The following is a 27,574-nucleotide window of genomic DNA, read 5'->3' as shown; positions in this document are numbered from 1 at the left end:
GCACTATATAAGAACCAGTCCATTTATCATTTGCATCCAAGAACTGAAAATATGGGAAGCTGTCTGAAGCCTGAGCTTTTTGCCCATATGGATTACTTGCATGCACTATGACCTTGTTATTTGAAACTTTTGTTTTACATGAGCTTCCAAGATTTGAAATGTGTGTGCGTACTGTATGTGACAAAAAATGTGCTAAGTGACTATTTTTGCTTCTTATTTTTCTGATAGCAGTTAATGCTTCCGTGACTCCTGCCCTGGTACCCACCCAGGCCCCTCCCCCGCCTCATTCCCCTGATCACTGTAGTCGAGGTCAGTTCCTGTGTCATCATCCCGCCCACTGCATCCCTGACTGGCAGCGCTGTGATGGACACCGCCACTGTCAGGATGGCTCTGATGAAGCTCACTGCCGTGAGTCTCTGCATACTGCAATTGCAAGATGCCGTCACACAAATACTGAGTGTAGACTGTGAGGAAAAACAGTTTATTTATCATAAAGTTTTTTACAATTGTGGCATTGTCCAGATGGTATAAATATGGCAGAAAGAGTTTAAAAAAATCATATTTTTAAGGTGATAGTAGGCCAGCTTTGAAATAGTTCTTTTTATGTGGCTGAGTCCATAATTCTTCCAAGATTTCTGGCATAATTTGAAGAGTCAAGTGTTATGGTTTTTAGATACACTCCCCTCCAAAAGTATTGGAACAGTGAGGCCAATCTGTTTTTGTTTTGCTGTAGACTGAAAACATTTGGGTTTGACATTATAGAATGAACATGAGACAAAAGGCCAACATGTCAGCTTTTATTTCCAGGTATTTACATCTGGATTTGATACAAAGTTCAGAATATGGCACCTTATTTTCTGAAGCCACCAATTTTTCTTGTGAGCAAAAGTATTGGAATGTTTTGTTGCCCAGGTGTGTCCTGTTACATTGATTATTCAGACAATAAATAGCACTGAATGTCTATGCTCAGTTTTAGAGTTGGGTTTTGCTGGACTGGGCATTTATAGTTACAGGAGTAATCAACATGACAACCAGAGAACTGTCTATCAATTGTGAAGCTGAGAGAAGATGGAAAATTGATCAGAGCTAAATGGGCATAGCCAGTACAATGTTTTGGCATGTCCTGGAGAAGAAAGTGGTAGCTGGTGTACTAAGTAACAGATGTCAAACAGGTAGAACAAGGAAAACAGCAGGAGTTGATGACAGAAAGAGTGTAAGTGCTGTAAAGAAAGACCCTAAAACAACTGTGACATCACAACAACCTCCAGAGGGCAGAAGTGAAGGTATCACAATCTACTGAGCAAAAGTACAGAAGCGTCACCAGAAGATGCACACCACTAATTATCAAGAAGAATAGGAAGGCCAAGCTGGACTGTGCCAATAAGTAGAGAGACAAGCCTCAGATATTCTGGGACAGTTTATGGACTGATGAGACAAAGATGAACGTTTACCAAGGTAATGGAAAGGCTGAAGTTTGGAGAAAGAAAAGATCTTCTCATGATCCCAAAAATACAAGCTCATCTGTGAAACACAGTGAAAGTAATGTCATGGCTTTGGCTTGCATGCCTTCTTCTGGAACGGCTCGTTAATCTTCATTGATGATGTCATGCATGATGGCAGCAGTAAAGTGAACTCAGAAGTCCAGAGAAAGTCAATCTCCAGACTTAAACCCTACAAAGCATGGATTTTACCTTAGAGAGTGTTCCGATACGTTTGGAGTGGAGTGGAGATGCTGATTTTATTCTTTTTATTCTATTCTATAATTCTGAATTCAGTTGTAGGAAATCATCCACACACTGATTTGTTCAGTGAACATAATGCTTGCATGCAGGTAATGCAATAAGCAAGCAGTTCATATAAAGCCTCTTTCTGTCTCCAGCTACCCCTGGGCCTCTGTTCTGTGTGAATGGGACTCGCTGTTCTGATTCTGAAGCCTGCGTGCTGGACAGTGAGTGGTGTGATGGGTTCCTGGACTGCTCTGACCATAGTGATGAAGATAGCTGTACCAGTAGGTCCACTCTATTCTTACTCTTTTGATTTATCATGAAAGAAACCCATGTATAGGTTTGTTTCATATTAAACCTGTATAGGGCAGCACGGTGGCACTGTGGTTAGCACTTTTGCCTCACAGCAAGAAGGTTCTGGGTTCTAATCCATCATCTGTATGGAGTTTGCATGTTCTCCCTCTGTCTGTGTGGGTTCTCTCCAGTTACTCTGATTTTTCTCCCACAGTCCTTCCAAGATATGTACTTAGTGGAGTTAGGTTAATTGGTGATTCTAAATTGCCCATAGGTGTGAATGTGAGTGTCAATGGTTGTCTGTCTCTCTATGTTAACCCTGTGACAGGCTGGCAACCTGTCCAGGGTGCACCTTGATTCTCGCCCTATGCCAGCTGGGATAGGCTCCAGCCCCCCACAACCCTATAAAGCATAAGCGGAAGAAGATGGATGGATGAAAACCTGTATATATCTCTCAGTATCTGCCTCCTTGTCCTATGCAATCTTGCCAGCTGTTGTTGGTTGTTGCAGGTTGTGTTTTCCTGAAATATTCTCATGAGCTAATTCAGCATCAGAATCTACTTTGTCCTGTCTCTCTACCAGCGGAGACCTTGGCCTATAAAGTCCAGAACCTCAAGTGGACACCAGACTTCTCTGGTGGCATCACTCTGACCTGGACCCGTCCTAAAAACCTTCCCCAGGACTCCTGCAACTTCCTCATCTACTACAGGTGAGAACCTAGTCAGTAATCCTAGAGTCACACTATGAGATATCAGCCATCTACAGTACATTACTGAATCTGGTAAAAGGGTTTATAATAAAAAGTCACTCTGACACATCTTGCCAGGATGTTTCTCATCTTGTGTTTGTGTTTAAGGCTTGTGGGAATGCAGCAGTGGACCATCATGGATACCAGCAGTAACAAGGCCAGCTACAAATTGACTGTGCTAAAACCAGACACCACCTACCAGGTGAAGGTGCTCACTCAGTGCCTCAGCAAGCTGCACAAGACCAATGAGATGATCACAGTCAGGACCCTAGAGGGATGTGAGTATCACATGATCAACCACATGAGGCTCTTAAAATAACTCCAGCTCTGACTTCTGCTCATGTCTGAATTTTAAGCTAAATTTGGATTTGTTTATATTGGGAGAAAAGTTATGCTGAACAAATGTTGAACATCAGATTAATTTTCGCCGCGGAACAAGGAAACATTAGCAGGCGTGTTAGCACAGCGACTAGCAAAACTGTCCGCGTTACCATCTGCTGTCGTGCTGCTGCTTTGCCACCGAGTTGGGATATAAGAATTTCTTTATTGTATAGTTTTTAAGGTACTGTACAGAAGTCTTGAGCTACCCCTCATTTTTAAATATTTAGCTTCCAAGGAATCAGACTTCCTTGTAAAATCTTTAAATGGTTTTTAGCAGTAGTTCTTCAGACTTTCTGAAGGTCTTCTCAAGGTTTTCTGTGGACATTGGCTGCTTTTTCACTCATTTTCAGTCCAGTCTTTGCACCTGACCATTTTCAGAGGAGTGTTCTTTTCTGTTTGTTTGTTAAGACACTTAACACTGACTCGTGTTAAAAAAAAAAAAAAAAAAAAAAAAAAAAAACCCACCTGAACCAGTGTTGTGTCTGCATGTAACAGACAACTTAGCAAAGGACTCGATGATATCTTAGGGCACTTGGTTACTAGCAGCTGGTTGCAAAAACACATGTGTTCCCATTTCTTAGGTTGAATCGATGAATAACACCAATAACATAGTTTCACAGCCATAAAGGAGTTAAGGCATCATCAGAAATTGTCTCAGTAGAAGGGTGGCTGTCAAGAAGTGATTTTTAAGGAAGGGAAACAACAAGAAAAGGCTGAGGCATGCTGAACTGCGCAAGAACAGGACTGAAAATCAGTGGCAACAGATCTTAAGGGAAAACTCCAAATGTGAAATTTTGGGTTCAAATTGTCATCACTGTGTATGGAGGAGGTAAGCAAAAGAGGTAGTGTGAGTGTCTACAGCCATCTGTAAAACACGATGGAGGCTCTGTCAGGGTTTGGGGCTGCATTTCAGCCAGTGGTGTTGGGGATTTTGTCAGAACTATTGGAATTATGAACATAGAAAAGCATTGCCAGATTTTGATCCACCATACAACCCTGTTGCCAATCAGTGTCTGATTGACAACAGCTTCATTCATCCTGACAATGATTGTAAAAACAAATACAGTAAAAGCATATCTGCATTGAAAAATAGAATGAAATGCTATCAGTCATGAATTGGTATTATTGAAGAAGCATGGGCTCATCTTGACAGAGAACAGAACAAAGAAGTGTTTTGTCCTTCAACAAGTCTGGAGAAGAATTCCTGAAGACTACTTAAAAAAATATAAGAACGCTTAATCCTAAGAGAGTTCAGGCTGTGTTGAAGACTCAAATATTGACTTTCAGGCTCATTCCAAATGTATAAACTCTGTTTTTGGCTTGCATACTGTGTTTTCCTTTATGCTTGCATGTTTCAATAAATCGCTGCATCTATTTCCCATTTTGCAAGCAAAATATAAATAATTGATGGGTGGCTCAAGACTTTGGTGCAGTATTAGTATTTCTGCTACAAAGCAGTTGTTTTGTCTTGTTACAAATCAAGCACCCCTTTGGTTTACAGTGGCGCACTGCCCCACACTCTAACTGGGAGAGGGGGAGGGAGGGAGGGAGGGAGGGAGAGAGAGAGAGAGAGATGCTGCTGCTGCTGCTGATTTTAACGCTCCATCACTTTCTCCAGAACTGTGGTCTCTCTTGCTGCCTCCGTATGTACACCTAAACATCCTGCAGTGGAGGCTGTGGACCAGTGGTTGCTTTTGTGAGACGGGCTAATCTGGTCTTAACTCCTGTTTATAAAAGTTCAATAAATGCATGATGTTTTTTAGGGAGTAATATGAATAATGGTGATAAATATTCATGTTCAGGAGACTCATCACTGTAGTACTTGTAGTACTACAGTACTACACTCTGCCCTAAAGAGATTGCTAGTATTTCTGCTGTAAAGACACTATTTTGTATTTATATTTTGGGTGATGAATGTGTGTGTGTGTGTGTGTGTGTGTGTGCGTGCGTGCATGCGTGTGTGTGGGTGTGGGTGTGTGGTTTAGTACCTGACCCTCCCAGGAATCTGCAGCTGTCTTGTGATAATGGTGAGGATGGGACGGTATTGGTCTCCTGGAGCCCTCCTGACAAGGGCAACGGCCTCATCAGGGAGTACATTGTAAGTCACTTTCTAAGTAACCAAATGGATTAATATATTATTTTTGTATTGGTACCAAAACAAGTGAAACAGATTATCTGTTCTGATTGGTGTATTTGCAAATGGCTTCAAAAACCCAACATGGGTAAAACACAAACGCTGAGGTTTCAAAATGCAGAATCTAGAAACCAGTGATTAGAACAGACCTTGGGGTGGCTATATAGAAAAGTGCTATATAACAACTAGTCCATTTACCTGGGTATTAAATGGCATGCTACTGCTAGTCAGTTGTCCCTGACCGGCCCGCATAAAGTCAGTGGGAAATTAGGATTCAAACATAAATAATTGTACATCATGCAGTTTGTCTCAGTTCAGCCACCAAACACCGATAAACTTCTCTTCAGATTGTGAAATCACAATACAGCTTACAATACAACTGTTGCTTTTATGCTCTTTTAAATTTACACATGTTGCAAGGGAATGCAGCTTTGCTATAAATGTGTTGGAACTGACATTTTAAAAAAAAGAAACAGTGATGCAGAATGCAGAGTTTTTAAGAAGACGTGGATTTAAGTCAGAGGTAAAGTTGTGTGCTTAGTTTGTCGAGAGTAGATTTTTTGAATTGCCATTATGAGACAAAACATGCAGAGAAATACAATTTGGCTGATGCAGAGCAGGAAGCTGCAAAAAACAGTTGGGACTTATTACCAAACTTTACACATCTAGGGATGGAGCAGTCAGGATCATCTTTGCGGTTTCCCACAGAGCTGCAAAAAAACAGTACGCCACTTTCTGGTGGAGGGTTTGTCAATGAGTGCTTGGTGGACTTTGCCACACTAATATGCCCTGCAAAGCAAGAGGCACAGTGTAAACTGTGACAAGATGAATCGAGGACACTGCGGGAAATCTGGAGTTTCAGTTGAAATACACAGTGGACAATTTTGACTTTTTCTCCTTGGCTCTGGGCGAGAGCTGTGATGTCTGCGACACAGCCCAGGCAGTTACTCAACGTGGGAATAACAAAAGAGTTTGTTTGCAGAGGAGCTGGCAGTAATGCATCGAATGGAAGTGATTTGTTTATGGACGTAACTGCATACTTGGAAAGACAGCAGGTGTTACAGCCGATGGCTGTCCAAATCTGACAAGAGAAAAATGTTGGAGGCAAGAAAAAGTGGCTGAATTGAACCCAGAACTGAAACTGGTATTTTTGCATTGTATTATACACCAGGAAGTGTTGTGTAAGTCTGTGCTAAAAATTAAACATGTTGTTGATATTCTAACTAAAATTGGTAACTTCATCAGGCCCAGCACACTGAATCACAGTTTTCTGCACCTTTGATTCATGACTGGCAGAGCACTTGAGGTTAGGATCACTGCAGGATTTTTATTCTTCTCTCAAAGAGGAGAACTTTCCACACATAAGGCAACATGCTTAGAAAATGTTGGCTGTCTTTGGATCTTCATATGAGAACAAACATTCTCAGTGATGAAGTTTAACAAATACAGAAACAGATCCTCTAAGCTATGACATTGAACCTGACTTGTTGCACTTGTTCAAACCTAAAATAAGATGTATTTCACTGAACAACTATAAAAACTGCTATTGCTGTTTTGCATTTCATTTCACATTTTCATTGCCTAATTGTAACAAACATCTACTTGCAACAGTAGCGGTTTATAAAGGGATCAAATTAATACTGAGCAGAACTGAGTTCAGCATATTGGTGCAGCCCTCTACAACAGTCCCAGTTTCTCAGTTTTTCTAGCCCACCTCTGGGTTAGAAAATGTCTCTAAACTTTATAGATTACTTCACTGGCTTTTGTGTGAATTAAGGCTAAATATGCCTTAATTTGTGTTTGTTGACAGGTTGAGTACAGCGTGCCTCGAAGTGCTGATTGGACATCACAGAGATCCACCACAAACAGCACTGAGGTGAAGGAGCTGCAGCCAGAAACTCTGTATAGGTTCAAAGTAAGACGCCTCCGCTGCTTCAAAATGTTAGAAGTATCAGTTGTGACAGTATCATGTACAGTATTAATAATCGCTCATGTTTATCCAGGTGGCTGCAGTGACCGGTCGAGGTGTTGGAAACTGGTCTGAAGAGAAATCCATTACTCCTAGGAAAGGTAAGCTGGTCGCCCATTCACTGGCATTTGAAAAGCTGCCCTGCACTGCCATCTACTGGTATTTAGGAAACATTTGAGGTAGTGCAAGTGGCATAGTTCTGAAACTTCATGAGTAATAGTGTGATTGTTTCTTCAGGGAATGCAGGTTTGAGCTGTCAAGAATAGCCACATAACCAATTCACATCAGATGTTTTCACTGATCTAAGAGAACGTTTAACATGAATTGATTTAAAATGTCAATTATATGAAGTAACCCTAGCCCATAATAATAAGCTTAGCTTTAAATAGCAGGAATCACCCTAGTAAATATTTTCAGAATAATTCCTACCATTTCTTGACAGAGAAAATGTAATTCACTCACTTTTATTCTAATTGTGTTAAACGGCTGCAAATAAAACTCAGCATTCCCCGCAGCTGCTCCATAAAAAATAAACAGATTAATAATGTGTAAGGCTTTTAATGTGAAACAGATTCAGAACGTGTTGAGTGTGCATTAACAGTAACATTAAGTTCAAGAAAACAAAATTGCCACCATTGAAGATACAAGCAGACTGTTCTGAAAATACTTCCTCATTAGCCTGAAATCTAAGAAAAGGACATGGAAACCTTTCTGACTTCTCTTTCTCTGCTGTAGCTCTGCCGCCTCCCTCTGTAATCGCCGACAGCATCACCACTGATTCCATGAGCCTATCATTTAGCTTAAACTCACAGTACGATGTAAGAGCTTCTCTTGATTTTTTTTTTTTCCTTTTTAAAACCTGATCTCATTTATGTCAGCATTTGTGCGAACAACTCTGATGGCTCTCCTGTGTTTCTTTCAGGTGAAACAGTACATTGTGATCCTGTCCTGGCAGTTTGACACCCATGTGAAGGAGAAGACAAACTATACAGTCACATCAGGGGTCCTCAAAGGTACTCTTCCTATGTGACCCCCCCCCCAAGTTATATTTTGAAGATGTTACATGCATTTTTCCGACAGTGTCTCCTGGGTGTTGACATGTGCTGTCTGTTTTCAGTTACAAACCTGACAGCAGGGACAGTGTACGAGGTGGCCGTGTGGGCTCACACCAGCGTTGGTGACAGTCCCACTGCCCTGTCACATCCACAGACCAGAGGCGCGCAGCCAGAGCGGCCTCTCCTCAAAGCCAAGGCTGTCAATCAGACAGCTGTGGAGTGCAGCTGGACCATTAGTGGATCGCCTGCGCAAGTACAATACACACAGAAACAATATCAATAGCAAACTACACCAGTTTACACTTGTTCCTACTTCCATCAATGAGTTTATTAGGGCTACATGTTGGTCAAACTCCAGGTTGTAGATGAAACATTTTAAATATGAGCACAACAATTTCTGAAAAAGCAGGAAGCTGTGGAAAATATAAACAAAAAAAATGGAAATAATGATTTGCAAAATTATTCACAGTAGAACATAGAAAACATATTAAACATTTAAACTGCAATTATTTGCTCATTTTGAATTTGATGGCAGTGACACCTCAAACGTTTGGGCAGGGGCAACAAAAAGCTGTAAAAGTAAGTGTTACTAAAAAGAAACATTTTACATTTTAGGGCTAATTAGGTTATTTGGCAGCAGGTCAGTAATGAGCATCTTAGAGAGGCAGAGTCTCTTAGAAGTTGGGCCAGAAGTTCACAGATCTGCAAAAAACTGCATCCACAAATTTTGTAACAAGTTCAGAACAATGTTCCTCAATATACAAATGTGAAGACTTTGAATATCTCAGCAGTACAGTACATAATATCATCAAATAATTCAGAGAATCTGGAGAAATCTCTGTGCGCAAAGAAAAGAAAAGAAAAGAAAATCCATCCCTTTTCTTCTGCCGTGTCGCAAGGGCAGCAGCCTAAACAGAGAAGCCCAGATCTCCCTCTCCCCAGCCATCTCCACCATCTCATCCAGGGGATCCCAAGGTGTTCCCAGGCTAGCCGATATAATCTCTCCAGCGTGTCCTGGGTCTGCCCCGGGGCTTCCTCCTGGTAGGACATGCCCAGAACACCTCACCCAAGAGGTGCCCAGGAGGCATCCTAGTAAGATGCCCTAATCATCTCAGCTGGGCTCCTTTTGATGTGGAGGAACAGCAGCTCTACTTTGAGCCCTTCCCGAATGGCTGCACTCCTCACTCTACCTCTAAGTGAGAGGCAGACTGGTGCAGTGTCAGCATCACTGCAGACACAGCCCCAATCTGTCTGTCAGTCTCCTGCTCCCTTCTCCCATCGCTCGTGAACAAGACCCCGAGATACTTAAATTCCTCCACCCTGGGGCAGGAACTCATCCCTGAGCCAGAGTGGGCACTCCACCCTTTTCTGGCTGAGGACCATGGCCTCAGATTTAGAGATGCTAATTCTCATACCAGCTGCTTCACACTTGGCTGTGAATCGTTCCACTGCAAGCTGGAGGCCACCGCCTGATGAAGTCAACAGGACCACATTATCCACAAAGAGTAGAGATAAGATTCTGAGGCCACCAAGGCAGAAGCCTTCTGCCACTAGCCTACAGTACACCTGGAAATTCTGTCCATAAAAATTATGAACATAATTAGTGACAAAGGAGAAGTCCAGCACCCACAGGAAATGAGTCCAACTTATTGCCGGCAATATGGACCAAGCTCTCGCTGCAGTTGTACAGGGACTGACAACAATGGGCCAAACACACCATACTCCTGCAGCATGAAAACCTCATTGGTCCTCTTGAATCCGAGGTTCAGCAAGTGGCCGGACCTTCCTTTCCAGTACCCTGGCATAGACCTTACCAGGGAGTCTGAGGAGTGTGATCCCCCGATAATTAGAACACACCCTCCGATCTCCCTTCTAAAAGCTGGGGACCACCACCCTGGTCTGCCAATCCAGTGGCACTGCCCCAGATCTCCACGCAGTGTTACAGAGGCGTGTCAAACAAGACAGCCCTACAACATCCAGGGCCTTCAGGAACTCAGGGCAAAGCTAGTCCTTCCCAGGGGCCCTCCCACTAAGGAGTTGTTTAACCAGCTCAGTAACCTCACCCCCAGTAATGGACGAGTCATCCCCCTCATCCGCAGACTCTGCTTCCATTACACAAGGCGTGTCAGTGGAATTAAGGAGGTCCTCAAAGTATTCTGTCCACTTCCTCAGTTGAAGTCAGCAGTGCCCCACCCACACTATAGACCCTGTGAGTAGAGCACCGCTTTCCCCTCCTGAGTTGCCTGACAGTTTGCCAGAATTGCTTCAAGGCTGTTCGAAAGTCTTTTTCCATGGGCTCATCAAACTCCTCCCATACTCGAGTTTTTGCTTTGGCCACTGCCCGAGCTGCGTTCTGCTTGGCCTGCCGACACCCATCAGCTGCTTCCGGAGTTCTACAGGCTAACCAAGCCCAATAGGACTCCTTCTTCAGCTTGATAGCTCCCTTCACCTCCGGTGACCACCATCTGGTTTGGGGATTACAACCATGACAGGCACCAACCACCTTGCAGCCAAAGGTCTGGAGTTGTGGAAGATGCTCCATTTGGACTCAGTGTCCTCAGCTGTCAAAGTTCTGCTGGAGGTGGGAGTTGAAGATCTTACAGACCGGGGCCTCTTCCAGGTGTTCCCAGTGCAACCTCACAATACATTTAGGTGCATCGGGTCTGTCCAGCATCCTCCCCCACCACCTGATCCAACTCGCCACCAGGTGGTGATCAGTTGACAGTTCAGCTCCTCTCTTCACCTTAGTGTCCAGAACATATGGCCACAGATCTGATGATTCGATTACAAAATCAATCATCGACCTAGAACCTAGGGTGTCCTGGTGCCACGTGCACTTATGGACATCCTTATGTTCAAACATGGTGTTCGTCATGGACAAACTGTGGTTTACACAGAGGTTCAATAACAAAAAACACCATTTGGGTTCAGATCGGACCTGCCGTTCCTCCCAATCACGCCCCTCCATGTCTCACTGTCATGGAGCCGACGGGATACAAGAATACCCACCCCAGCTCGCCGCCTCTCACCGAGGGCAACTCCAGACTGAAACAGAATCCAGTCCCTCTCCAGAAGACCGGTTCCAGAGTTCAGGCCATGCGTTTAAGTGAGCCCAACTATATGACAAAATTCTGAGTCAGAATTAATATTATGAATGTACATAGTTTTACTATGAAGAGGAGCAGCAGCAATGCAACAAAGTTTTATGCACCATATGAAACCATATGAAATTTGCCATCTTTAGAGCGTGCTATGTGAATGTTTCTCTTTCACAGTTGATGAGGAGTGCTGATTTTGAATAAGACAGATTAAATGTAGCAGCTGTTAAAGTAAAGGCAACCAGCATTCTTAAATCAAATGTGTAGTATAAAATCTTTCATTCCATTTCCTTATTGAATTTAGACTTCTGCCGTCATCTTTGCTGTTACAGAATTCTTCCATTGACTGTAGTGGAAGTTTGTTTGCGTGCCATGTCTCGCTCTTATAATGTGTCTGCTTTATAATGTGTCTCCACATTAATGAGCAAAGGATTCTTAAGGGGCAACTATTCCACTCATTTGAGATCACATAAATAATCATTATCTATCGGGCCTCAGTGCGGCCCATTGTTCATCCACTGTCTGAAACAAGCCATTAGCTCTTCTCCCTTTAAGGCCAACTTTCTTCTGATTGACTGCCCCTTGTTAACCAAGCTGTGTCCCACAGATGACCACATAAGGGATAAACCCTCTCTTTCACATAATACACATCCAAGCCTGACTTTTTGTCTCAAAGGGATTACTCCTACATACGCTAACCCTAGTTATTTAAAACTCTGGCCATGTTGAATATGAGTATCTGCCATTGTAACTCTGTGTGTTTGTGTGTATCTGTGTGTGTGATCAGGTGTATGGTGTATTTTATGCCACCTCCTTCCTGGATTTCTACCTCAGTCCTCATCAGGTGCATACCACTTCTGCCGGCCTCACAGTGACTGTAGAAAGCGATGAACAATATCTCTTCCTGGTGGGTCCTTCCTCTATTCTTACACACTCCTCTCTACTGACCAAAAATAATTCCAAAAAGTCTGCAGTCTGCTGATCCAGCTTCTTATGTCTTCATTCACTGAATACCTGCTGTTTCTGAACACTGCACCACTATAAGGGAAACTAGGCCCATCTATTAGTGAGTTCTTCTCTGTTGTTATTCTGAAAAAGTTTGTTCTAGCATGAAGTCAGATTAGTTCCAGAAGAACAAATTTGTGTATATAATATGTGTGAGAAAAATGAAGGGCAAAATCTCCCACCTAAAAAAACAAAAATTCAGCGCAGAAGTGGAAATTATTCAGTGTTAAGCTTAATGAATGCAGGTGCAAATATAACCATGATCTTCTCCACAGCTGTGCCATCACGTTTGTACTTGAAGGTGGTGTGGGAGGTGTTGCAAGCCGTTGATCAAAGCTTAGTAGTGAAGAAGAAATTTAAATGCAAACAGTTTTCAAACTAAAGTTGAATAATAACAAGGGTTTAAAGCAGGCAAGCCAGAATCCATGGAGCCAGCCTGCTGTGTGACTACAGTGTAGGCTGCTGTTCCTGGTGTGATGGGAATGTTTTCTTGGCACGCGTTAGGCCTCTTATAATGCAGCAATTCTCATACTGCTTTTGTGAACATGACATTCAGTGGACAGAGTCACCAGCCCTGAATCCAGAATATTCTGGGCCTTCGTGCAGCCCCTTCTCCTCTGTAACAAGCCACTTAAACTGTTCTCCCTTTAAGGCCAGCTCCCCTGTAACACTCATTTTTTTGTGATTGGCTGTCCTTGTCAAGCAGAGTGCCTGAGATGACCATATTAGGAATATTTGTTCTAACTGGCATCATAGAGTAGAAAAAAATGTAAGCAGAATAGATACACTTTAAAAACATGGAATTATTTATTTTTATTCAATAAAAAATGAAAAATGACTATTTTAAGTGGCATTTGAAAAGGTATTCAATTTGTAGTGTAATAAAACAGTCGATTTAAAAAACTCAAGGGATTAATCTTTATCAGTTATTTTTAATTTATTTTCTAAAATTGATTAATAATTTCTGTAAAGAAATAATACTGACACTGTAGGGACATTTGCAGCTGTTTATATTAAACATCCTTCATATTTTTAGTTTTGTCAAACTGTATCTTTAAATTACTTAATATGCACTATGATTTTAAAAAATATACAGTGCTATGTAAAAGTATTTGCCCCTTCTTGATTTTTTTCTTTTTTTTTGCATATTTTTCACACTTAAAATGTCTCAGATTATCCATCCAGTTTCTTGTGTTTATCCAGTTCAGTGTTCTGAGGGGCCGCTTGCCCTTTGGTATCTGGGATAGGGTACACCCTGGACAGGTCGCCAGTCTGTTGCAGGGCTAACACAGAGAGTCAGTCACACTTGAAGTAGGTTGCCCATAGATTTGAATGTGAGTATATTCACACCTATGGGCAATTACGGGCAATTGTGTTTTGGATCACTGTCTGCTGCATATGTGCACTTGAGCAAAAACTGATTGCCGGGAAGTCTCCTTCAGGATTTTCTTGTAGAGAGCAGAATTTGTGGTTCCATCAGTTGCGACAAAGTAACAGGGGTCTGGGGCAGCGAAGCAACCCCAGACCATCACACTACCATCACTATGTTTGACTGTTGGTCTGATGGTTTTTTTTTTTTTAATGAAATGCTGTGTTAATTTTATGCCAGATGTAACAGGACAAAAAACTTCCAAAAAGTTCAGCTTTTGTCTCGTCAGTCCACAGAATATTTTCTGAAAAGTCTTGGGTATCATCAAGATATTTTTTGGCAAATGTGAGATGCGCCTTTATGCTCTTCTTCAGCAGAGGTTTTCACCTTTGAACTTTCCTATGGATACCATTTTTGCCCAGTCTTTCTCTTATTGTTGAATCATAAACTCTGACCTTAACCGGGGAAAGTGAGGCCTGCAGCTCTTCAGATGTTGTTCTGGCTTCATTTGTGACCTGCCAGGTGAGTCGTCGATGGGCTCTTGCAGTAATTTTGGCACACTCCTGGGAAGGTTCACCATTGTTCCAAGTTTTCGCCATTTGTGGATAATGGCTCTCACTGTGGTTCACTGCAGTCCCAAAGCCTTAGAAATGGCTTTGTAACCCTTTCCAGACTGATAGATATCAATGACTGTTTCTCAGCCATTTCTTTAGATTGTGGCATAATGTGCTGCTTTTTGAGATCTTTTAGCCTGCTTCACTTTTTCAGACAGGTTTGATTAAGTGATTCAATAGGTCAGGCGGTAATTAGGCCTGGGTGTGGCTCATGAAATTTAACTCGGCTTTCCAAAAAATGTGGTTAATCACAGTTAATTCATGAGTTCACACAGGGCCAGGTAGGTTTGATAAGGTTTTTTCCTTGATAAATTAAATCATCATGTAAAAACTGCATCGTATATGTACTGTGTACTGCCATCTGCGTATAAAATCCTGACCAGGGCATACATCCAGTAAGGGTCCCCAGGCTAGACCCCCCCATGCTAACCAAGCCTACCTCGGAATATGAGCAAGAGATAGATGATTGAAGCCATACCGGCTCAGACGTCGCCCGGATTAACAAGGTCCACGTCAGGTGTTGAGAAAGCAGGGTATACTGACCATAAGTGGGCTACTGGAACTAGAAGGGTATGACATAAATGGACACGAGATGAGGGGCAGGAACTGTTGGAATGCTTCTACACATGTAATCCCACTGAGAGGGGTTACATGACGAGGATGTGGGACCTTTGGATTCTTCGAAACCCAACATCCAAATTATCATCAATACAACTTGTAGCTCAGTGTTCCAATATATGAAGGAAGCAGCTGCTATCGCAATTGGAAATTGATGAGGTACAACACAAATGCTAAGGTAAGGGGGAGCCAGGACGACAGGTCAGGCAGTAGATTTCATCATCCCCACACTCCGAGATTGGGTACCAAGCCCCAATAATAGTAACAACTAGTACTCTGAATACTGACCTGAAAGATAAGGTCATGGCTAAGCTGGAAACCTGGACCCCCTTGTACCCTCTGAATGTCTACTAGAAGATGCGAATGCAGCATACGGACAATCTCTACTTCAACCAACACTGAAACCAATCAGTTGATGTATACCACGGCAGTGATACTTGAGATGCTTGGCTATAAGATGAACAGCCACAAGGAGCAGTACCCTCCATGGAAAAGATGGCTAGAGGCTAAGATCAAGGCACGGAGGGAAGTTTGCCACCTCTCAGAGTTGCAGAAAGGTGTGATGAAGAAAGGGGCGCCCAAGAAGTACAACAGGCTGTCTATACCTGAGGCCTTAGAGACTGCCAAGTAAAGACTCACAGCCTTGGCAAACTGCCTGAAGAGGTACACCAGAGAGACTGGAGAATAAACCGGATGTTCTTCACTGAACCATCCAAGGTGTACTCTCAGTAGCAGGGGAACAATATGAGAACAGCAACCCCACGAAGGCTGGAGACAGAGCAATACTGGAAGGGCAAATGGGAGAAGGATGCAACACACAACACCAATGCTCATTGGCTAATGGATCTAAGAGCAGACCACAGCAACCTCCCTGAACAGGATCCAGTAACAATCACAGTGGCAGACATCCAGGAAAGAGTCTCATATATAAAGAGCTGAACAGCTCCAGGCCCTGATATGATTCACACCTTAAGAAGCTAACTGCAGTCCATGAGCACCTGGCAGCACAAATGAACCAGCTGCTAGAAGCTAAGACACCCAGAATGGATGACTGAAAGTCAAACAGCCCTGATCCGTAAGGATCCCCAGAAGGAATCAGTCCCATCCAACTACCGGCCCATAACCTGACTCGGTACAACGTGGAAACTCCTGTCAGGCATCATAGCAGCTAAGATGAGCAGGCACATGGCTCAATACATGAGCGAGGTCCAGAAAGGAATTGGCAGAGAGACCAGGGGAGCAAAACACCATCTACTGGTAGATAAAGCAGTCACTCAAGACTGTAGGACTAGACTGGCCAACCTGTGCACCGCCTAGATTGATTACAAGAAAGCTGATGACTCAATGCCACACACATGGATCCTGGAATGCCTAGAACTATACAAGATCAATAGGACCCTAAGAGCCTTCATCAAGAACTCAATGGGAATGTGGAAAACAACACTAGAGTCCAACTTCAAGCCCATCGCACAAGTCACCATCAAGTGCGGGATTTATCGTGGAGATCCTCTGTCCCCACTACTGTTCTGCATAGGCCTGAATCCCCTCAGCCAGATCATTAACAAGTCTGGCTGCAGATACAGACTATGGAATGGAGCAAACATCAGCCACCTCCTGTACATGGATGACATCAAACTGTACACCAGCCAAGCCAAGTTTATTTATAAAGCACTTTAAAAACAGCAAGCGCTGACCTAAGTGCTGAACAAAGAAAACAGGACACAACAGTACACAAGAAAAGTGTAGATAAAAAGGTAACACAAGAAAAAAGCAACAATAAAATACATAGTTTATCACAAGTCAAATTATAAAATAGTATAAACTAACTAGATAAAAATAAATAAGAAATAAATACACAATAACTAAAATCAACATCTCAAAGCTGGTCAAAAGCCAGGTGAAATAAGTGGTTCTTAAGAAAAGATTTAAAAGTGGCCAGTGAAGAGGCCTGTCTAATATGCAATGGCAGCAAGTTCTACAGTTTAGGGGCTGCCACAGCAAAGGCTCTGTCCCCTAAGACTCCGCTTAGTCCTCGGCACATCCAAAAGCAGTTTGTCAGCTGATCTGAGCGCGTGGGAAGCGGAGTGTAGGTGCAGTAACTCAGAGAGGTATAATGGAGCAAGGCCATTTAAAGACTTAAAAGCAAATAAAAGAATTTTAAAATGAACTCTAAAAGAAACAGGTAACTAGTGCAATGAAGATAAAACAGGGGTGCTTTCTCTTACGTATTCCAGTCAAAAGCTGTGCAGCGGCATTCTGGACCAGCTGAAGACGAGCCAAGGAGGACTGGTTAACGCCAATATACAAAGAGTTACAGTAATCCAGCCGGGTCGTAACAAAGGCATGGATTACAGCTTCAAAATGATCTTTCGACAAGATAGTTTTAATCTTGTCTCAGGTGAAAGAAACTGGATTTAAATCTGACTCTCCAACTTAAGACTCTCATCCATCTTTACACCCAAATTTGTGACTGTGGGCTTCACATACAGGGGTGAACAAGACATCAGTTCACTGATCCACACCACACAGATCTACAGCAATGACATCGGAATGTCATTCGGCTGGAGAAGTGTAGTCGGATGGTAACAAAGAGAGGGAAGGTAGTCAGAACTGAGGGGACTGCACTACCAGAAGGCAACATTGCAGACATCGAAGACAGCTGCAAGTACCTTGGGATCCCACAGGCAAATGGGAACCATGAAGAGGCCACTAGGAAAGCTGCAACCGCGAAGTACCTACAGAGAGTAAGGCAAGTCCTAAAGAGTCATCTGAATGGGAAGAACACGATCTGGGCAATCAACACCTGTGCCCTGCCAGTTGTCAGATACCCTGCTGGGGTAATAAGCTGTCCAAAGGAGGAAATAGAAGCCACTGACATCAAGACAAGAAAACTCCTGACCATGCATGGAGGGTTTCACCCCAAATCCAGCACCCTGAGACTGTACGCTAAGCAAGGAAGGAGGCCGGGGACCAGTGAGTGTCAGAACCACTGTCCTAGATGAAACAACAAAAGTTCATGATTACATCAGGAAGATGTAGGAAAGGATCTGGTGCTTATTGAGTACCTCAGGCAGCAGAAACCCAAGAAAGAAGAGGAGGAACAACAGGAACCATCATGGAAGGACAGGCCTGTACCACCAACAGATAGAAGAAGTGGCTGACTTAGAAAAATCCTGCAAATACCTGGACAAAGCTGGACTGACAGAGAGCACAGAGGCCCTAATCATGGCAGCACAGGAACAAGCCCGGAGCACAAGATCGATAGAGGCTGGGATCTACCAAACACGGAAAGACCCCAGGTGTAGGCTGTGCAGAGATGCCCCTGAGACAATCCAGTACATAACAGCCACGTGCAGGAGGCTAGCAGGCAGGGCATACATGGAGCGCCATAACCAAGTGGCTGGCATAGTATACAGGAACATCTGTGCCGAGTATGACGTGGAAGTCCCGAGGTCAAAATGTGATCTTGCTACGATCCTGTGAGACTTCCAGATACAGACAGACAAACTTGTGATGGCTAACCAACCAGACATTGTAGTGGTGGACAAACGAAGGAAGAAGTCCATAGTGATAGACGTTGCAATACCAAGAATCAGCAACATCAGGAAGAAGGAACACGAGAAGCTCGATAAGTACCAAGTGCTTAGAGAGGAGCTGGAAAGGATGTGGAAGGTGAAGGTAACAGTGGTAATCAGATCACTCGGGGCAGTGACCTCCAAACTGGGAGAATGGCTCTAGCAGATACCAGGAACAACATCCGAGATCTCTGTCTAGAAGAACGCAGTCCTGGGAATAGTGAAGATGCTGCACAGAACCCTTAAGCTCCCAGGCCTCTGGTAGAGGACCTGAGAAAAGACTGCCCACAGGGCAAGCTGGGATTTTTTATTTTTATATATATATATATAAAACTTTTAGTTTTAAACAAGTTTTTGACAGATTTCTAAAATATTTAAGTGATTAAGCGATGTATATTTAACTTTATGATATGTAATAATCTAACTCATCTGTAAAACAAATAAAACCATTAAAACATAATCTTGCTTATAAGACTAGGAAAAATTAAATCACAATTACCAGCTTGACTTTGTCAAGAAATTACTACTTTGTCATTACTGTTGTTAGGTGTTGTCAAAATGAAGCATTTTCAGAATTGGGTTTGCAATATTTGGCAACACAAGTATAGGCAACATCATATTGAGGGTGGAACTCAGTCATTAGCCATGAGCCGTCATGATCTGTGTGTTCTCTGTTCAGGTGCGGGCTGTTGCTCCTTTCCTGGGTCCTCCCTCTGACTATGCTGTGGTGAAAATGATTCCCAATGAAAGGCTGCCACCCAGGAACCTCCACCGTGTACGAGTCGACAAGACTCAGGCTACACTGAAATGGCAGCCACCTTATGACAGCCCAAGCAAACCTTTGGTACCATTCTTTCTTATGTTCTTGTCTCATCAAAGTCAACATTGTTGTCATTACAGTTATACTCAGGTAAACGTAATATGGTGGTCTTTTCATTTTTGTACAACATACATGACGTACAGTACATAACATGGTAGCAGAACAGCGCAGGATAGTCTTATGTAACTGTTTTGGTGGATGCTAAGTTGCATATGGCATTTGAGCACAAGCTATATGCAAATATGCATGAAACACATGAACAGTTCACTCAGTGGCTGCAGGTGTTGTTCTTAAAAATGGTTTCCTGTGGGTATGTAGAACCCCTTTATTCTGAATAATAAAAAAGAATTATGATCTAATAAATACATTATTACCTAATGCTTTACAACCTTTAACATCCACCAACTCTCAACAGTGGCTTTTTTTGCAATCACTTATTCTTTCTTTAGACATATGCAATCCATGTGCGGGATGTGATTCGTAAGGTGGAGCGTGACTACAAACTGACCACCCAGAACAACACAGTGGAGTACCTACTGAAAGGCTTGGAGCCTGGAGGACGATACAGCGTCTCTGTCCGCCTGCGAAACATGAGCAAGGAGGCCAGCTTCACGCTCGGCACAGGTGTGCACAGTACAGCACAGTACACCACAGCATATGACACTCAGATACGTACACAAATGGACACCTAGTTACTTAGACCTTATGACTTGCATCAGAAAATTAAGATGCCAAAAAGATAACAAAAATGAAAACCCCCCATAATAGTTATAGGTGACTTTAACATTGTTGCTGTTGTTTTTTTAAATGTAGATATAGTCATCATAAATATCATTAACATGATTTTTTTTTTAACCACAATAATCATGAGGTGAAAATCTGGTATTATCACAGTTCTAGTAAAGTCACCTATCCTTTTTATAAGACAAGGTTAAACTTTTGCGGCACGTGTAACACTGCCAACCCACAATGGCTTACATGAGCAGTGCCTGCAGAATGTAGTTACACATTGCTCTGATCAAGTGACACACGCCTGTTTACACATGCAGCCTACATACAACCATTTGTTTTGTGGATTTTAGCACTTCACAACTGATTTGCACAGCTGCCATTTTTCCACTTTACAACTTCCTGTCACAGTGAGACTGCACTCTATTTTGGAGCTGCAGTCTCAGCAGGTGATGTAACATCTTAGAACCAACAGTTAACTGGCATCTAAATAATTAGTTTGATCAAGTAATATTTCTGGTGCCTACTATTGAACTCAGCAGAATTTAATCATCTGGTTGACTTATCACACACAACCCTGACAGTCTATTCAGGTGTGCTCATAACTATGCTGATGTCTTTTAGTGGAGAACAAAGACAGTCGTGGCCAAAAGTTTTAAGAATGACAAGTATTAGTTTTCACAAAGTTTGCTGCTTCAGTGTTTTTAGATCTTTTTGTCAGATGTTTCTATGGCACACTGAAGTATAATGACAAGCATTTTATAATTTCAAAGGCTTTTTATTGGCAGTTTATGCAAAGAGTCAATATTTGCACTATTGGCCCTTCTTTTTCAAGACCTCTGCAATTTGCCCTGGCATGCTGTCAATCAACTTCTTGGCCAAATCCTGACAGATAGCAACCTATTCTTGCATAATCAGTCCTTGGAGTTTGTCAGAGTTTGTCAATCCCGCTTATGAGTATTGACCAAAGTTTCCTGGCCTGCTACAACTGTACACCTCCTCTATGCTTACGTTTCATAAACTATGGATTTTTTAAGATGTCATTTCCCTGTACATGTAGTTCCTCTTGCGGCACCCGAAGCCCTGAAAATTTTGACAGAAAAAGACCACATATTCCTCTTATGGAAGAGCCTGGCTGTCCGAGAGAAGGGCTTCAATGAGAGCAGGGTGAGATACCTACCACTGACCACTGCTGCATCTATGGTGCACCATTGTTTTATTTTACTATAATACAGCATGTTCTTCTGTGCTACCAAAGAGGTCTGGTTAGTTAAGTTTAAGTGATATAAGGTTTGAGAAGTTTTTGACCCTAATGGCACTGTTCTTATATAGTTCTTGCTTTGATTTTGGTTCTGCTTTTCTGCTGTTATTACGCTCCACTGACTGCCTCGGTTGCTGTTCACAGGGGTATGAAGTGCATGTCTTTGACAGTGGGACCAACATGACATCATACCTGGGAAACACCACAGAGACGTACTTCAGGATCAGCAGCCTGCTGATGGGACACAACTACACTTTCTCTGTTCAGGCTCGCTGTTTGCTCAATGGTCAGCTGTGTGGGGAGCCTGCCCTACTGCTCTATAACCAACTGACAGGTACTGCAGATTCATTTAGTAATTACTGTTAAACATTAGTTAAACCTGTAGTGTTGTCATCCACACATTTTCCACATGTAACCTGGACTGGAGTTCCATTGATCTTAATGTGAAAAGAATGAACAAAAAGGAATCCTAAAGAGCAAATCTGATGGGTAAGGTTGACTTTGTGGAGCTGCTCAAGGCATTCGCCAGTTTATTAGCATTTATGAACTTGTTATGACCATCTTATGATGGCAACTATGCTGAGTTTGTTGACTGTCGTATCATCACAGCAAATAATATTTCTAATAACAGGGTATCCACGGGTCCTTAGTCTTAAAACAGAAAACATTTACTGATAAAAAACATTTCTGAAATTCAGTTTTAATGGGTCTTAAATGTTTTTAATCACAACAGTAAACAAATTTCCAACACAAAGTTTTGCTCTCAGTGATGCATTGTAAAAGGTACTTATTGTAAATCCTTGTGTTTAAAAATAATTTAAAATCTTTCAAAATTAAAGCCATCCACAAATATGAAGAAACAATTTGCAGGTTAATATCTGTAAATTGTTTTGCAGGAGTGTCATAGGTCCAAATCTTGCAGATAGACTCTTAAAGGTGCCTTTGACAGTGCAGTCCAAAGAAATTGACAGTATGCCAGGTGGTATGTCGTGAAAGATGGCTTGAAATTTTGACTTTTCCTTTGGGCATATTATTTTAAAAACCACTGAGGTAACCTGTGGAGACCATTGTATCACCCTGAATTGGGGTTTATTTAAAAATTTGAGGTGCAAAAAAAAAAAAAAAATGAGAGAAAACTTCCTTTCATGTGCAAATGCTCTTTTCCCGCCTGTACAGGGAGCAGCGACGCATCCCGCAGAGAGGCCCACTCAGGGGACATGGCAGCAGTGGTGGTTCCTGTCCTCTTCCTGCTGCTGCTGGGAGTGTGTGGCGGCTTGGTAGTTCTCTACCTCCGACACCGGCGGCTGCAGAACAATTTTACCGCCTTTGCCAACTCCCACTACAACTCTCGGCTGGGCTCTGCCATTTTCTCCTCTGGGGATGAACTGGGTAATAAAAGTGATTTTGTTGGTTTTTCTTCACAAGTATGATCATCCAGGTTTTTTTCAGGAGAACCTCGTTGCATAACATTGCAAAGATGAGTAGGAAAGAAAAAATACTGCTGACATTTTGGAAGAAGCCTTCAGAATGTGGTTTGGCTAACACAACTGATGTGCCACTTTTTTGGAAGTTTCCATCTGTAATAACAATTTGGGAAAAATTAAAATGATAAATATCATATTGGGCAGAAAAAAACAAATTAGACATTGATGTTATTTATAAAAGTCATCTAAATTTCAGGTTGAAGTACGAGATAAACTGTTTTAATTGTGGTCTTTTTGTAAATTATTGTGACATTTAGAGTAAAAATAGAGCAGGAGGTACTTCAGGATGTGGCTGCCAAGTCATTCCTATATGAGCATGCAGTGACTCCTGGCTTCTGAGTCATGTCCACTTCTTTCAAGTGTGTGTTGAGATTTAAACAAATTTACATGTAATTTTAATTCCGTGACATTTTCTAAATATCTCTTTTTCCTCTCCTCTTCCTCAACAGGTGATGATGATGAAGATGCTCCCATGATCAGCGGTTTCTCAGACGATGTTCCCATGGTTATCGCATAGCATGACCTCCCCATTACCCATTTCTCTCTGTTCCCTTCTCTTCTCTTCTTCCACCCTTTAGTCCCCTTCACTCCCTGTCGGCAGCGCGGTACAATGGAGCGCAGAGCCACCAGGCGGAAACTCGACGCCATCCCAACCTCATCAGTGGGAATCCACCCCAATTAGCAGAAACATGAAGAAAAATGGAAATGTGTAAAGAGAGAAAAATATTTTTCAAATGTACAATGCACTTTTTTTGGATGCGCAATAACTTATTTTTTATAATGTTAAAAATATATATGGGGTCAAAAAAAAAGACTGGGAGGAAGAAGTGGACTCTGAAGAAACTGTGAAGGATTTGAGTTTGTGGAGCACGTCAGGGAAAGAAACGACCCTATCTGTAATGCAAACTCATTACCCATAGGAGTGGTACATTGCTTAAAGCCAAAATACGGATCCAGAGACTGGAATATAGAATGCAGGAAATACACATTAAAAAATACAAACTTATAGACTTACGCTGTATACAAAATGTGTAAATAGAAAATACTGGAGCAGTAATAGTTACATATTCTGGTACGAGTACAGTTTATACTGTAGCAGTATATGTAACATTGGTGCCCCGTGTGAGCCAGTTAGATGAGTTAACTGTGGATCACGTGTCCTCTTTTCCAGAATCAGAATTGTTTGTCTTGTCAAAGGATCACCAGTTTGGATGTTGCTGATTGGTGCAGAAACAAAAAGTCTTTGATTGACAGCGCTATCAATCAGATCAGTGATTTTATTGGCTGGTGGCGTCATGTAGTGTCCTCGTAGGTGCGCTTTTCTTTTCCACCAGCAGCACTGTTTTGTGTCAGTAGAGGCAACACAAGATTGAAGAATATTCCTGGCTTTGAAAGACGCCCTCCTAGCCTCCTAGCATTGCCAAGATCACCTGAATGAATTTGTAAATATTGGCTTTTAAAATATCTTCTCCTTGTAATGCTGCACCATGTTGTTCAGTAAAATGTGTATTTTGTTTTGTTTTGGGTTTTATTGTTTGTTTATATTGTTCAGAACCACAAATCATTGTTCGCAACATTTTGCCATAGTTGTAGTCCTCAAGGAAGTGTGTTTGGGGTTCTCAGGGAACTGTGTCGGAGCGGACACCAGCCCATCACCACCACCGCCATAGCTTAGGCCGCACTGTGCATCTACTGAATAGATAAAGAAATCTTTGAAGAGGTCCTGGATCAGCTGTAGGTACAGATTACTGTGCGTGAGCGTCAGTTTTAGGCTGTTTTAGATCAAAGTTTAAATGCTCACTTCATCAAGAAGTTTTTTACACACTGCTGGTTGTGTCTAGTCATTTTATTGTTTTGCATTTATTTGGTTTGGTTTTTAGATAGAAATGTGTCCTGTTCCTGTGGATAGTCACACAGTGTGTGGTGTGCATGTCCTCATGAGAAAACAATACAGTCCAAAAGTCAAATAGACAATAAATCTACAATAATATGTAGAGAGAAGGTTTGCAGGGCTTCACATCTGACAAGTTCGAACTCATAAACCTTTGATGAAAGTCTTAAATACAGGAAACAACCACCAAGTTGTTAACAATTAATGTTTTGACGCTCAGTTCGACAAAAATAACCAGGACAAATAATTACTACATGTCCCTCCTTTTTAATTTTTTTTTTTTCAACTTTAACTTTTAAACTTCAAGGATGTAAATAGAATAAATCCAGCCCTTCACATTCCATGAGCTGTAACTCTCAAAGTTTTGCCATTTTTATCCACACGTGGACAAATATAAGCAGAACTGCACGAGCAAGCCAATAGGGATGCTGGTTGGTTTCTTTAGGATGGTGGAACCAGTGTTGCATAAGGAGCAGCTGATTGGATAGAGAGAGTAACATGTGGGGACAATATTGAATCTCACATGAATAGATGCATTAACACACATGCACAAACATTAGTTCTGCTCCCGCCCTCCTCACCTAACACTGTACCGCAGTCCATTAGCAGATGTTGGTGTTTTGCCTGTGGAAGCCATTTGAACTGATGGTGTTCTGCTTTGTGTTGATCTTGCTTTTGTTCTGTTTGTAAGGACGTCTTCATGAATGTATTTTGCATCTGTACTTTTTTGGTAATGTTCCAGCTCATTATGCTACTGTCACCACCTGTGACGTCAGTGCACATGCTCTGTTCTTTACCCCCGGATTTGTGACCCCCCCCACACACACACACACAGTGGAACACAGCCTTTATTTAAACCTGTTTCTGCATGCAAATTGCAGCTGTTTTAAAACCTTCCGATTTGTGAACTCAGCGCAGCAAACCATTGCTGTCAGGTTGAGCCCACATGTTTGCTTTCATCATCTCATCCCTTCCTAGATCATCAAACGGTGTCTGTGCTGACATTTTTCCTCAAGACTTAGGCTTGATTTCACGCAGCTCTTCACCCTGTTCATGAGGCACTTTGTTCCATTTCTTGGCCTTAACAGATTTTTCTGGCATTGATGCTGTTTTTTGCTCTGTAGAGTTTGCGTTCTCTGATTTTCTGTTTTGCCACATATTGCCTTATTAGAACACGTTAGGTTTCTATGTAATTTACTGTTTGTACAATGTAACACAGATGCACATGCATGCATACAGCCACACACACACACACACACACACACACACACACGACCCGCATGCAAGGCTGAGGAGGAATTCACTGTTCGGGCATTTGGTTAATTTTGTCAGATCACTGCTCCTTTGTGCTGCAAGATGGCCTCTTAGTATTTTTAGTCAGGTTTTACACATGTGCAAAGTCTTCTTATTGGTTGTTATGTGCTGTTTGCTTTTCACTTCTTTTAAAGTGGACTCTTGTGAAATAGCTTGCTTCAAAATGTCATTTGGCAGTGACTTTGACCATGTTGGAAGATGTTAATGTCTTGCTTGCTTGTGTCAGAGATTGCGAGGAAAGTAAAATGTTTTGAAAACATTGTGAGCTGTTTCAAAAAACACTTATAATGAAATAAACTTGCTGAAAATTAAACTGTCGTCTCCTTTTTATTTCAATGCAGCAAACCTATGTGGGATGTTGAAAACTAAGACTATAATGAACATGTTATAACTGTGCTATATATGGGCAAACATTATTATATGGATAGACTGAAGATTCATGTCTACAGCTAGGTACACACTGCAATTCTGGGATTTCTGAGGTGAGAGATGACCAGGGTCTCATGGGAGCATCTTTTACCTTTTATAACAATCTCCAAAGGAGCTGGGATAAATTTCATCAGTAACAGAAGTTTAGGATGACACAATAATCTGTGCCTACTCACCAACCAACAAGAATGCAGCATGAAACGACTTGTTCATGAACTCAAAGACAGTGGCACAAAAAAAACCCAAAAGAAACCCAAACAGAGCAAAAAGGAAAAACTGGGATGTCAAAAAGGAATGAACTCAAGTTTAGTTATGGCAGAAAAACTAGTTTTATAAGATGTCTTCTTGCTGTTACTATGACTGTGCCAAAGGGGGGAGTACAGACTGTGTGTGAAAGATGGCTGTGGCTTCCAGCTGTGAAAGTGAAGCCAGTGTTGAATTGATTTAAAACTGCACCTCTTTAAAAAGGACAGCAGGGGCTGACCACTGATTGTGGTCTCAATCACAAGTTTTAAGTCTTACTTAATACAACATCATGCACTGTGTGTAAAGTCTCATCCTAATTATTTTCCATAAACCAGCTTAACATAATTAAACCAAGAGCATCACGTTTCCCTCAGTTTCAGTCAGATCCACCACTCACTCATTACATCAAGCTTCAAAACACCAACCAAATCAATCCTTTGAAACTATTATAGTAAAGGTTGTCAGCTGTACAGTGCAGTGAAGCTTTTGCAGTAAAGCTCGAGAGTCCATAAGAACCAAAAGATTGAACTGAAACAGGATTAAAATAATCAACAGAAATGAGGGGAACCACAGACCTGGGTAATAATTCTCACTGGATTCACTATTACAAATAAGCCCTGTCATGTTATACATAGTCATTGCTCCATTGCTCATATGAAAATATTGATCAGAGCAGCTTAATGTCAATTTTCTGCTTGGAAACATGACTAAGAGGGGACTGAGAGGATTACTGAATACAAGTGACTCAGTTATGGCTTGCTTAGCTTCTGGCTAACCTTCCAGTCCAGTCTTTGTTTTAGAACAAAGAGGTGTCTG

General features: G+C 42.0%; 1 protein-coding gene across 3 annotated transcripts in view; it reads left to right on the top strand.

Moving 5' to 3' along the window:
- The window catches only part of sorl1 (sortilin-related receptor, L(DLR class) A repeats containing), a 129,625-nt gene extending 103,246 nt beyond the window's left edge, over positions 1–26,379 (top strand). For 2 of the 3 annotated variants that reach the window (XM_030744182.1, XM_030744184.1), the window contains 17 exons: positions 229–408; positions 1,880–2,008; positions 2,601–2,727; positions 2,875–3,044; positions 5,133–5,245; positions 7,092–7,196; positions 7,285–7,351; positions 7,986–8,068; positions 8,173–8,263; positions 8,368–8,558; positions 12,191–12,310; positions 19,264–19,428; positions 19,854–20,028; positions 21,194–21,300; positions 21,539–21,728; positions 22,571–22,783; positions 23,328–26,379. In XM_030744182.1, the coding sequence (XP_030600042.1) occupies positions 229–408; positions 1,880–2,008; positions 2,601–2,727; positions 2,875–3,044; positions 5,133–5,245; positions 7,092–7,196; positions 7,285–7,351; positions 7,986–8,068; positions 8,173–8,263; positions 8,368–8,558; positions 12,191–12,310; positions 19,264–19,428; positions 19,854–20,028; positions 21,194–21,300; positions 21,539–21,728; positions 22,571–22,783; positions 23,328–23,395 (2,294 nt within the window). In that variant the 3' untranslated portion in view covers positions 23,396–26,379. The remainder of the gene's footprint in view (positions 1–228; positions 409–1,879; positions 2,009–2,600; positions 2,728–2,874; positions 3,045–5,132; positions 5,246–7,091; positions 7,197–7,284; positions 7,352–7,985; positions 8,069–8,172; positions 8,264–8,367; positions 8,559–12,190; positions 12,311–19,263; positions 19,429–19,853; positions 20,029–21,193; positions 21,301–21,538; positions 21,729–22,570; positions 22,784–23,327) is intronic. The other variant, XM_030744183.1, reaches the window with a different exon arrangement.
- Positions 26,380–27,574: the final 1,195 nt, after the last annotated feature.

Source organism: Archocentrus centrarchus, chromosome 13 (assembly GCF_007364275.1).
Source record: "Archocentrus centrarchus isolate MPI-CPG fArcCen1 chromosome 13, fArcCen1, whole genome shotgun sequence".
NCBI classification, from domain to species: Eukaryota; Metazoa; Chordata; class Actinopteri; order Cichliformes; family Cichlidae; genus Archocentrus; species Archocentrus centrarchus.
This window is presented reverse-complemented; position numbering and strand designations above follow the sequence as displayed.